The 12,286-nt window shown below is 48.7% G+C and overlaps 1 protein-coding gene across 1 annotated transcript in view; it reads left to right on the forward strand.

Annotated features, from left to right (window-relative positions):
- LOC140417302 (receptor-type tyrosine-protein phosphatase U-like) overlaps nucleotides 1–12,286 on the forward strand; it is a 1,277,635-nt gene that overhangs the window by 638,797 nt on the left and 626,552 nt on the right. Inside the window, exon 8 of the mRNA XM_072501194.1 lies at nucleotides 889–1,182. Within this exon, the coding sequence (XP_072357295.1) occupies nucleotides 889–1,182 (294 nt within the window). The remainder of the gene's footprint in view (nucleotides 1–888; nucleotides 1,183–12,286) is intronic.

Raw genomic sequence — 12,286 nt, forward strand, 5'->3', positions numbered from 1 at the left:
GTTTCAGGAACTCTTTAGTTAGGAGATGCGTCCATTGTCCAATCAGTGGGTGGGCTGGCGTGTGTGTCAGTGACTCCGCTCGCTCTGCCATGTTTTGCTCAGACTCGCTCCTCGTATCCACCGCCTCGGCCTTCTTTTCCCGGCTTTTGCTGCCCTTATTCTCTTTTATTGGTTCAGGGACATTTCCTTGGGTGTTGGAAGGTTTCGGGTGAGGGTGTGGGGAGTGGTTTTGGTCGACTTAACGGTCAATTTGTGGGTAGAAAGCACCTAAATTGAGCTCTCCCCTTTCACACGACTGCTCAGCACATCCCCGCCAACGGAAGTCTTGAGACATCTCGAACGGAATTGATAAATGTGGTCAGTGCAGTGATTCAGTTGGAACCAGGAAGGTGTCTTATTCAGTCACTGGCCTGTGCCTTACCACTGTGATCTAGAGTTTAGATTGCACCAGCGGTAAAGAGAAGGCGTTCAACATTGCAGCTTGTATGTATTTAGTGTTTCCTCACTGATATAATTGAATCTTTTAATATTTCTTGTCCCAATTGGCAACCATTTTGCTGAAATGTTGACATTGGGACAGAGTCAATCTGCAATGTTTTCCATGGTCAAGTGGCTAAGGAAAATCCACTGCTTAGGCACACAGTCACTTAGCTGACATATTGCGGCAATAGCTCGTGTCCATGGGTCATCCCAAGCATGAATCAATGCTTTTAGGCGTGGAAGAATATGTGTAATTCTGATCAGGAATTGAGTGCATGACTGAAAATTAAGACCTTTCCCCGACATCTCAGTGCTTCAAATAGAGTGTAATTCTTGTTCTTAAGATTTAGTTAGTCGAAAAAGATGTAATTGCAGTGAATTAATTACGCTTTCCTTTTCCCTGTTCAGAACCTCCGATCCCAATTGCTCCACCCCAGTTGATCCACTCTGGCTCATCATACCTAATGGTGCAACTGAACACCAACGCCATATTTGGAGACGGCCCTGTTATTCGGAAAGAAATTGAATACAAGGCAACCTCAGGATCCAGGCTCGAAATTGAGGTCGTCAACAATCTGAAACATAAGGTGCGCAACCTAGACCCAGACACTGAATACGAGATGAGTGTTTCACTGACTCGGCCTGGTGAAGGAGGGACTGGGAAGCCAGGACCCCAACTGATCTGCAAAACAAAATGCGCAAGTAGGTTCATTTCAACTTTGTTCAATAAATGCATCACAAAGTATTTATTTAGTATTTCCTAACTGATAAATTGACTTTATTTCATAGTTTGTTTCCATTGTTCCATTGTTCCTTTTGATATCCTATGGTTGAAGCTGATCACTTGTAATTGCAGATTATTTATTTTGTCACTCAAGGATACTAAAGATCATGGAACCAAGATTGTAGATAGTTAAAATTCAGATCAGCCACAATCAACATATCCTCCAATTTAATTTTGTAGTTAATGGGTAATTAAAGTGCATTTGACCAACAAATTATTTTTGGTTCCTGGTGCAGTAACTTGAATTTTTGGCAGACATTAATTTAGATGGTGACCAACAATCATAGGACAATAGGATTCCAGCCAAACATGAGTGTTATAACCCTCATGGAGGTCACTGTATCAGGACTATAAGATTCCCCATCTTATAGGGGGGGGGGGGGGAGGAGGAGACCTTAGGGGAGTGGAGAGCTTGTATGTGGTAAATAAAACCTAACCTTTGTTTTCTACCTGCTTGGCCAATGCATGATACTTTAGTGGATTCTATACATGGGGTCCTTTTTACGGGTTGCAGAACATTGTAAAATTACATGCAAGTAATGAGTAAGAAATGGCAGGTGTGGGCAAGTGGGTTAAGTTTTTTTGAGGAAGATAGCCTGTGTTGAGTGTGCAAGCAGAAGTGGAAGGTGGTGTAATAAAGCTAACTGTTGTGATTGGAAGAGAGGCTTCCAAAGCACTCTGCTCCTCACACATAAAATCCCAGCCAACAAATGGCAGCAAGGAGAGCAGCATCGAGATTCACGAATGTGGAACTTGAGACGTAGAGGAGAGACAGGCTACCCTGTACCCCAGATGCGGAGGCAGTTCCCACCCACTGACATGCACCCGGCATGGGTGCAAATGGGAGAGATCCTAAGCACCAGGGCAACATCGCCAGGACCAGCCAGCAGTGTCACCTGGACATTGCAGTGCTCCAGAGCTTGGCCCGGTCACAGCGGGTAATGGCTGAGGGCATCAGCGGCATTGCCCGGGCGCTGGCTGACATGGCATAGACCCAGAGGGTGGTAGTGCAGTCACTGGCTGATGTGGCACACACCCAGAAGATGGTGGCTCAGACACAGCGTGATGTGGCGCAGTCCCAGAGGGAGGTGGTCCACTACCTCTGCTCCATGGCTGCGAGCATCGAGACACTGGTCGGGGTGGGCGTGGGCTTCCAGAACTGGCAGCGGCAGGTGGCGGGGAAGCCTCGGGGGTTAGCTCCGTTCACACCCTGTCCCATGGAGTAGTCTGAGGGCCATTGGGTGCCCTAAGGGAGGTGGAGGTGATGGGCCCATGCCGGTGACTCCCGTATAGGAGGAGCTGGAACAGCAGAACGCCTCAGACTTACACCCTCTCCTGTCCCTGGGTATTTGGTGGGCAGCAGACAAAACAGGGTGGCATCACGCCAGATGGCTAGGCCCCCTCGTCAGTAAATCTGGCAGTGATTAGAGCGTCCCGAGCGTGTCTCTTGTGCCTGCCTGGGCCCAGTGACCTGCCCATCCTCCCCCTCCCCCGCGTCCTCCTCGTGGAGAAGGAATGGTGTTCATCATGACCAAGTCGCCCTTCTGTTGCGAGATGTTTTGGAGGATGCAGTAAGCCGCCACAATGTGGGAGAACCTCCTAGCGCTATACTGGAGGGTCACTCCAGAGCGGTCCAGGCACCTGAACCATATCTTCAGGATACCGAAGCACCGCTCAATCACATTCCTGGTTGTTGCATTGGCGTTGTTGTAGAGGGTCTCCGCATTGGTCTTTGGCCTTCGGATAGGGGTCATCTGCCACAGCCGCAGTGGATAACCTCTATTACTCAAGAGCGAACCTCTCAGCGGAGGGTGCACCTCGAGAGATCAGGAACCACCGAGTCTGCCAGGATTAAGTTGTGCACACTGCCCGGATATTGGGCGCAGACATGCAAGATGCGCATCTCAAGGTCACACACCAGCTGCACATTAATCGAGTGGAACCTCATTCGGTTTGTGAAGGCCAGCCTGCCATGGGCCGGCTCGTAGGTGAACATGCATCCCGTCGATCATCCCCGGGACCTGGGGCATCTCAGCGATGACGGCGAACCCCGCTTTCCAGGCATTCCTGATGGGTTCGGTCCTCATTGAATTTGGTATATTGTGGCGACCGGGCGTCTACAGCCTCCGTGATGGCGCAGATGCACCGAGCTCTGTGAGATTCTGGACAAGTTCCCACTCAACGCCTGGAAGAACACCGTTGGGTAAAAGTTCAGGACGACCATCACCTTGACGGCCACGGGAACGGGTTTCCACCCCATTCCCCCGTGGAACCAGGTGTGCCATGATCTGGCAGATATGTCGCACGGTTCCTCTGCTGTGTCGGAGTCTTTGATGACATGCCCAGTCCGGCAGGTCCTCGAATGACAGGCACTGCCAGTACACACGAGGCCTCATGCAGTGCCTCTCTTGCACCTCCTCCTCGGTCTGGTGGGTAGCTGGCTCTCCATCTTCATAGGGTGCCTCCTGATCCTCTGGGGCAGGCTCCGCTGCTGCAGGGTCCTCCACGAGCAGCTCCAGCTACTACAGCCTCGGTGTATCCCCCAAGGTTGCGGAGTCTAGGATGAAGGCCACCTTTACTGGTCGAATTCCGAAGTCCATTGTCTGCAGGGGGTGAAAGTAAGACATGTCAGCATGGTGCGTAGCCCCTGGCCCAACCAGGTCCACCAGGCTAAACAGTAGCCCCGGTCTGCACTGTAGCCCTTGCCCGCCTTCCCCCGCTTTCCCCCATCTCCACTCCCACCCCTGAACGTTACCCCTGGCACCCTGCCCACCACAATTCTGGCCCCGTCGGTGCCCAGCACCTTGGGGCCTCTGGCGCCTGTCCCTGCTGCCAGTACGGTAGCATAGTGGTTAGCACCATGGTGTCACAGCACCAGGGTCCCAGGTTCGACTCCCGGCTTGGGTCACTGTCCGTTCAGAATCTTCACACTCTCCCCATGTCTGCGTGGGTTTCCTCCGGGTGCTCTGGTTTCCTCCCACAAGTCCCGAAAGACATGCTGTTAGGTAATTTGGAAATTCTGAATTCTCCCTCAGTGTACCCGAATAGGCGCTGGAATGTGGCGACTAGGGGCTTTTCACAGTAACTTCATTGTAGTGTTAATGTAAGCCTACTTATTATTATGTGTACCGTTGGTTGTCAGTGGTACGCTTTGTTTGGCGCTTTCCTGCAGGGGCTACTGTGGCCGCTGCCCTTGGGTGGGCCGTGGGCTACCCCACCAGCGGGTGGCGGCCTTGAGGTGAAGTGCTGGATGTGGGGGGTGGTAGGATGGGGGCCGGTGGCACACTGCACCACCAGGGGACATGGGGGGAGGGGGGGGGTCAGTTGGATGTGCAACAAGATGGCTGCCTTGCAGGCCACGGCAATAACAGTCCGTGCCTGGACGCCCGGTCCTGTGGGGGAGTCACCCCGACCTTATGGTCCATCCCATGGTCACCCCTGTCACCCCCCCTGCTGCCCCTCCAGCCTGATGGAGGCCACCCCAGCCAGCCCTGTCAGTGGCAGGACCGGCAGCCTACGGTCGTGCATCTCCTTGTCATTTCTCCTCCTTCCTCATCAGCCATGGCAGCTTTTTCCCGATTATTAAAACCACAAGTGAACTATGCCATCAGGCATTCCCCCCAGAGGAGGCGGAGCATCTTAGAGCCCCCAGAGAATACTCGGTTGGCCCTCTAATGATATGCAAATGGAGTTTACTGTACCTGCGGAGTAGAACACATTGACACCGCTGTCAAGGCATCAGGGCATGACAATCTGGCATGCGCCCGGCACGATTTTGGCTTCCCACCTGACTCTCCGCCTAATCAGCTTTCCTGATTTTGGCGTCGGCCGACAGAGAATCCCGCCCAAGATCTCCAGTCCCCAAAAGGTCTCCCTCTTCGACCTGCACCCAGGTCAGGTTTTTTTATACCATGCACCCAGGTCAGGGTTTTTATACCAGTGATCTAATCCCCTCTGAAGAGGAAGCCCCGCCTCTCATTACCCGTTAGCTCGTATTCAGTGGAGGTCACGGGGAATCTGATAATCCTGATGCAGTGACCTCCATGAGGGTTACAACACGCAGGCTCTATACTTACTCATAGCAGCAGCTTCAGTAAGGGTTGTAAGTCATCAGAATCATATTTGGCAAAGAGTTGTGCAAATTTTACTTCACAATCTACAGAAGATATGCCATTAGAACATTTATATGTCTTCATTGTAGCATACTTTCCAGCTAAGATTCCATATACTCAAAGGGTTGTAGAAGCTGATTCAGTTGTAAAATTCAAATGGAAATTGAACAGTTATTTGAAAAGAGAAAATTTACAGGGGTACAAGGAAAGTGTGGGAGAGTCAAACAAATTGAGTAACTATAAAAGCTCAGGAGGCCCGAAAAGATGGAATTCAAATGGCAATTTATTTTAAGCCAAAAGAAAAGACTGGAATGTGGCATACAGCACAAAGGTCCCAACCGGGACTACCTATCATGCCAGACACAATCCAGGCCAACTTTTATGTGGTGATTTCTACGAGCCCCAACTGCAAGCCCCATCTAATGGGCCTCCATCTGTTAGTGGGGGTGCTTATATTCCATGAGTCCCATGGGGAGATCAATCAATGAGGGTTATTACATCTGTACCCCACAAAAGTACAATGGTCCTTCTGTCCCTGGATGCAGAGAGGGTCTGCTTCGCCATTTTGCCCATGGATGTTCTTCTGACAGCTGTTGGGTTGGGAGGCATGCATTGTTTTGGGGTGCATCATTACGTACGGTCCGTTTTCTTGGCCATATAGGAGATTAGCCCAACCCAAAACACCAGATGTGGACTACGTTCCCTGTTTTGAACTCTCTATCATGTTTTCGGTAGTCATCTTACCACTTCTGGAGGCCTTGCTTCTTTTCCACATTCCTGCCAAAGTTTGGAAATGTCAAACCTAGTGGGCCCAAAGACGTCGGCCCATCAGTAACTCTGCTGGCGTTACCCCGGTCATAGCGTGTGGCGTAGTCCGATAATTGAATAAAATCCATGACAATTTTGTTTCAGTTGACCCCGTATTATGCTTTTTCATGCCCCACTTAAAGGTTTGCACTGCCTGCTCAGTTAGACTGTTGAAAGAAGGGTGATAAGGGACGGTTCAAATGTGTTTCATCACATAAGTATGCATAAACCCTTGAAATTCTTCACTTGTGAAAGGGGTACCGTTTTCAGTGGCAAGCACCTCTGGAATACCATGGGTGTTAAAACATTGACGGAGCTTCTCTATGATAACTCGTCAAGTGGTGAAGTATCACTCTATAGCAACTCGTAAAGCATCCACTTTCAGTGGACGCCAATCAGGAATAGTCGGCGAAGTCATTGTGTAAATGCATCCAATGGCATCCTGGACAGGTCAGTGTGATTTTGTCTTTCAACCACCAGATGGAGCAAGGTCTGTGGTGTTCAGGTCAGTGCAGTTCTTGTTGCCGGCCACCAGATGGTGCTGTACACAGGATGCTCAGGTTGGTGCACTTCTGCCTTTCTACTACCAAATGGCAGTCACCTCCCTGTGAGGACAATACCGCTCTGGTCTTGGAATTTAGCAGTTTTTACTGGCCTGATTCCGGTACAAGACTTTGCCGGCTTGATCACAAATGCTCCCACTTTAACACAGAACATATAGTGCAGAAGGAGGCCATTCGGCCCATCAAGTCTGCACCGACCAACTTAAGCCCCCACTTCCACCCTATCCCCACAACCCAATAACCCCTCCTAACCTTTTTGGTCACTACTGGCAATTTATCATGGCCAATCCACCGACCCTGCAAGTCTTTGAACTGTGGGAGGAAACCGGAGCACTCGGAGGAAACCCACGCAGACACGGGGAGAACGTGCAGACTCTGCACAGACAGTGACCCAGTGGGGAATCGAACCTGGGACCCTGGTGCTGTGAAGCCACAGTGCTATACAATGTGCTACCGTGCTGCCTTTAAGCTTTAATTCTTCAGCTCTTCCCAGCCCCTGACACACACAGTTCGAAGGTAACTGGCCCGTTGGGAAAACTTGTACTTTCACATTCAGGATCTCTTTCCCAGTTCTGTTGGTTGTCTGTGCTCTTTTAAACTGGAAAGTTTTCACAGATTTGGCTACAATGCTTCTTAAAATTGTCCAGCAGAGAGAGAGAGAGAGATGAGGGAGGGAGACTTCAATGTTCTTACCTCTCAGGCTGCTTAATTGAACAAAAGACCACGCTCTCCAGAAGACCTGCCTTCATCCCTGAAAGTTACTGACTGGCTTCGCCAACCACAGACCCCGTTTGGAGAATGCCCCCTACACCAATTGGCCGCTTGCCAAGTCAATCAAATGACATCACAGACTCTGCCACAGAACCTAAAGGGGATGTTTTCGGACCAGCCAATCGGAAAAGGGGGTTGTTCCAGTGTCTGAAGACTACAATTTGAACAAAAATCTCAAAGGGTGCAGTAACTTAGCTAACCTAAAGAATGTATATCACAGCAGGCAGCAGGACGGGCATAAAAATGGAACTCAGGACAGACAGACAATATCCTAACAGAGTTCACTGAGGTTTTCGAGACTGGGGCTGGCAGGTGGGTGGTGAGGCTTTTGATTATGCTGAAAGTTGGGGTCCCCGCAGGTGTCAGGGGTATTACATTTTGCCAGTCATCTCCAACAATACAATTTGCCTGGAAGAAATACCGTGTCCGTTTGGGTCCAATCTTCTAAGCTTGCATAAAAAGTCTCTAGCCTTCCGAAAAGCGGCATTTTAAAAATGTAATTGACCTCGCTCGTGTGCTGGAGAATTCAGGTGTGGTCAGAACATCCAGAATCACAGACGTAGTTTTTCTCGTTGCCAGTATAAAAGCCCATGATGTCCGAGAAGGTGAATTCAAACAGCAATTTCATTTAAGCTAAAAGAAACACACAGGTCCCAACCGGGACGACCGATCATGCCGGTCCCAATCTGGGCCAGCTTTCATTAGAATTTTTATTTTATTTGTTTTTTCTTATAAATTTAGAGTACCCAATTCATTTTTTCCAATTCTGGGGCAATTTAGTGTGGCCAATCCACCTAGCCTGCACATCTTTCGGTTGTGGGGGCAAAACCCACGCCACCAGAGGGAGAATGTGCAAACTCCACACGGACAGCGACCCAGAGCCGGGATCGAACCTGTGACCTCAGCGCCATGAGGCAGCAGTGCTAACCACTGCTCCAACATGCTGACCCTGGGCCAGCTTTCATGCGGTGATTTCTACAAGCACCAGTTATGGGCCTCCACCCATTAGCAGGCGAGCTCAAATCCACGAGCCCCACGGGAGATCAATAGGGCTGCATGTGGGTTTTGTGAGGGTTATTACACTCGGCAAAGAGAGATGCTTTCAAGTTGCAGTCCGAGTTTGCAATTCTAACCCCAGGACATTTCTTGATGGCCAACTGAAAGTCCATGAGGAGCAATTCTGATAACTAGTACAGTTCAGCTGGACATGCGGGTTCACCTTGACTAGAAAACATGCCTGCATTGCTAATTACACATTGGGAATTATGATGCTGACCACTGAAGATCATTCTTTTCGTGATTGTGAATGCACACTCGAAACAGCCAGAAGTCGTGATAATGATAGGTGGCATGGTGATTAACACTGGTGCCTCACTGCGCCATGGATCCGGGTTCAGTTCTGGCCTTGGGTGACTGTCTGTGTGAAATTTACACATTCTCCCCATGTCTGTGTGGGTATCCTCCAGGTGTTCTGGTTTCCTCTCGCAGTCCAATGCAGGTTATGTGGTTTGGCCATGGTAAATTGCCCCGTAGTAAACAAAGTGTGTCGGTTAGGTGGGGTTACAGGGAGTGGATGGGGGAGTGGGCCTGGGTAGGGTGCTCTTTCAGAGGGTTGGTGCAGACTTGATGGGCCGATTGGCCTCCTAATTCAATCTAGGGATTCTATCAAAATCAATGCGACTGAACAGACCATCGAGAAACTAGACAAAATAGTTGCAAGTTTTGGAACACCGAAGCAGATTAGATTGTCAGTGATAATGGTACACAGTTTACTTCAAAAAACTTTGAGGACTTCTAAAAAGGGAACGATATGCACCATATTAAATCAGCCCCATATCATCCAGCAACAAATGGATTGGCTGAAGGTTTTGTGCAATCCTTAAAGCACTTTATCAAAGCACTAAAGACATTATCAAGAAGAGTAAACATCTCAAATATCTTACCAGAACACTGTACATGCTACCGCACAAAGTTCACCAGCAATGCTGTTGTTTAAGAGGAAACTACGAATTTCCCCTTTCAATATTAACATCACGGGTGCAATTCAGCCAAAAAATTACTGAAGGGCACGATTTACCCAAAACATTTCAAAGTGGGGGACTTCCGGTGGCGGCATGTAGGTGGAGGTCGCACGTTGGGTAGCTCCTGCTTGAGGCTCTGTTTTTTGGAGTTTAATGCTCGGTTCCAGGGCCAGATTTTGGATAAAATGGTGTAGGAAGACATAAGGAAGGAGGGGAATGTCGAAGACCCAGAAAAAAGCCGCTGGGAAGAAGGGGGCAAACAAAAGTTCACTGTCGAGTCATCGGGTCAGCCCGGAAGCAGGAAAGGTGGCACAGGCTGGGTCGCTGGGTGGGGCCGTGCCCTTCACAGTAGAGACTTTGATCAAGGTGATGGGTGGAGAGTTTGAGAGGCAGTTCGTCAAACACATGGATAAGTGGGGGGATAAAGGAGTTGGTGGAGGAATTGATGGCCCAGTTAAGGCAGCAGTGTTGAAAACATCGGCTGAGCTACGGGAGCAAGGATTGAAGTTGAAAGCGTTGCAACATCGTGACCAGCTCACCTCAGTGGATGAAGAACTGTGGAGGGTGGTGGAGGCCAATAAAGGACTTTGAGCAAAGGTGGAGGACCAGCAGAACAGGTCGAGGTGGTAGAATTTGAGAATTGTGGGCTTGCCTGGAGGGATGGAGGGCCCAAGGCCAACTGAGTACTTTGTGAAGATGCTGGCGGAGTTGTTGGGGGGGTGGGGGGTGAAAGAACCCTCCCAGTATGAAATGGCATGGCTCATCGGTCGCTCAGGCCCAAGCCAAAGACACATGAGCCGCCAAGGGCGGTCATAGTTTGTTTCCACAAATTCCATGTCAAGGAGAAGGTTCTGAGTTGGGTGAAACAAAGGCGTGAGGTGCAGTGGGAAGGAGCTGTTATTCGTACATACCAGGACTTAACTGTGGAGCTGGCGAGAAGGCAGGCTGCCTTTGGTCGGGTGAAGGCGGCACTCTACAGTAATGGCGTGAGGTTCAGCGTGGTCTACCCAACCAAACTGCGAGTGACCTATAATTCGAGGGACATCGATTTTGAGGTGACGGAGGCATTCGTGAAGGCTGAAGGACTGGGGCTAAAATGAGAGATGAGAGAGGGGTTTCTAGTTTCAGGATGTGTATTTGTTCTGTATGTGGGGGGGGGGGGCGGACAGTTGGGGGTTTGGTTTTTTGGGTTGATCTATGGGGAAGGGTAATGTACCTTCTGCTATGGGTAACAGTGGGTATGAGAATATTGAGCTTTAAGATTATGCCGGTTTTCTGGGGTGAGGTCTTTTACACTGGTTCTGTTTGTTTGTCTTTGTTTTTCGGGACTGGGTCTAGGGGGAGAGGGACCTGGGTAGGGGCCTCCACGCTAGCAAGCGAGGGTTGGCTAGTGAACAGGAGTGTGGTGAGTCTTTTGTTACACTTCTGTAGTATGTTTGGTTATACTACTGAATGCAATATGTTACTCAATCCTGTTGCTGATGAGGTTTTCTGAATCTTGATGAAAAAGACTCAAAGTCGTCCTGTAGTAATGAAAGGTTTATTGAGTAACTAAAACAATATTCTTGTTAGTTCTTTACTTTAATATCAATACTAGTAGAAAGGTTAACACGATCTAAACACAGTGCCTACGTTTAACTACACTAATCACTCTGAGCTAAATCTATGCTCCTACTCTCGACACAGGACAACCAAAAGAGAGAGAGAGGAACAGCATGAGTCTGGCTTTTATACCCGTGCTGCCCACTAGTGATCTTCTGATTACACATTAACCCCTTATGTACATGCACATACAGAGATCACTACATCCCCTTTTTTTTGTTTTATATATGTTCTGTATGTTGTGAAGAAAATTGAACAAACATAGTTGATGCAGTTTGCAAATGCATTCAATAAAATCAATGAGTTAAGCAGTCCAATGGTCACAAGTTCAAATGATTGGGTTTGCATCTTCTTTGAATTGATCTCCTAACTGGACATGGAGACACTGTAGTTTTAATGTCCTTCTGTTCACCGAAGGATGGTTTAAAGCGTTGTCGAGTGAGTGAATCATACAGATTCAAAATTGGAAAGACAGGTTTAGGAAGTTGAATCTTTAGCAAGTCTCGCCGATTGCGTCTAAACATCACATCCTCATTGGACTTTACAATGTAGGAGCGTGGCACTGCTTGTTGCATTGCTATTGCCGTGTTCGACCATCCTCCATCCGGCTGTCGAACCATGCCATTAACTTCTAATGGTTGCAGTGGTTTCGCATGCTGATCATAATGCTGCTTTTGTTTAAGATGTTGGTGTCTTAACTTGTCAAGCAGTTGTGAATGATCCGGATTGCTGAACTGTAATGCTGGTAATGTTGTTCTCACATCTCGGTTTAAAAGCATTTGAGCTGGCGATAGCCCTGAACTTAACGGTGAGGATATGATAATAGAGCCAAGTGAATGTTGGAATGCGAGTCAGTGGCCTTGCTTATAAGCTGTTGAACAATGTGTACACCTTTCTCAACTTTGCCATTTGATTGGAGAAAGTATCGATTTGATGTTACGTGGTTAAAATTGTACTGATTGGACAATTCCGTCCACTCCCAGCTCGCAAAACAAGGACCATTATTGGACATGACGGTTTGTGGAATACCATGCCTCGAGAATGTTTCCTTACAAATCTTGTTTACTGATGCAGAAGTGAGATCCGGAAGTTTCACCACTTCAGGAAAGTCTGAGTAATAATCTACGATGAGAACATAGTCTCGAC

This window comes from Scyliorhinus torazame, chromosome 1, assembly GCF_047496885.1.
Source record: "Scyliorhinus torazame isolate Kashiwa2021f chromosome 1, sScyTor2.1, whole genome shotgun sequence".
NCBI lineage: Eukaryota > Metazoa > Chordata > Chondrichthyes > Carcharhiniformes > Scyliorhinidae > Scyliorhinus > Scyliorhinus torazame.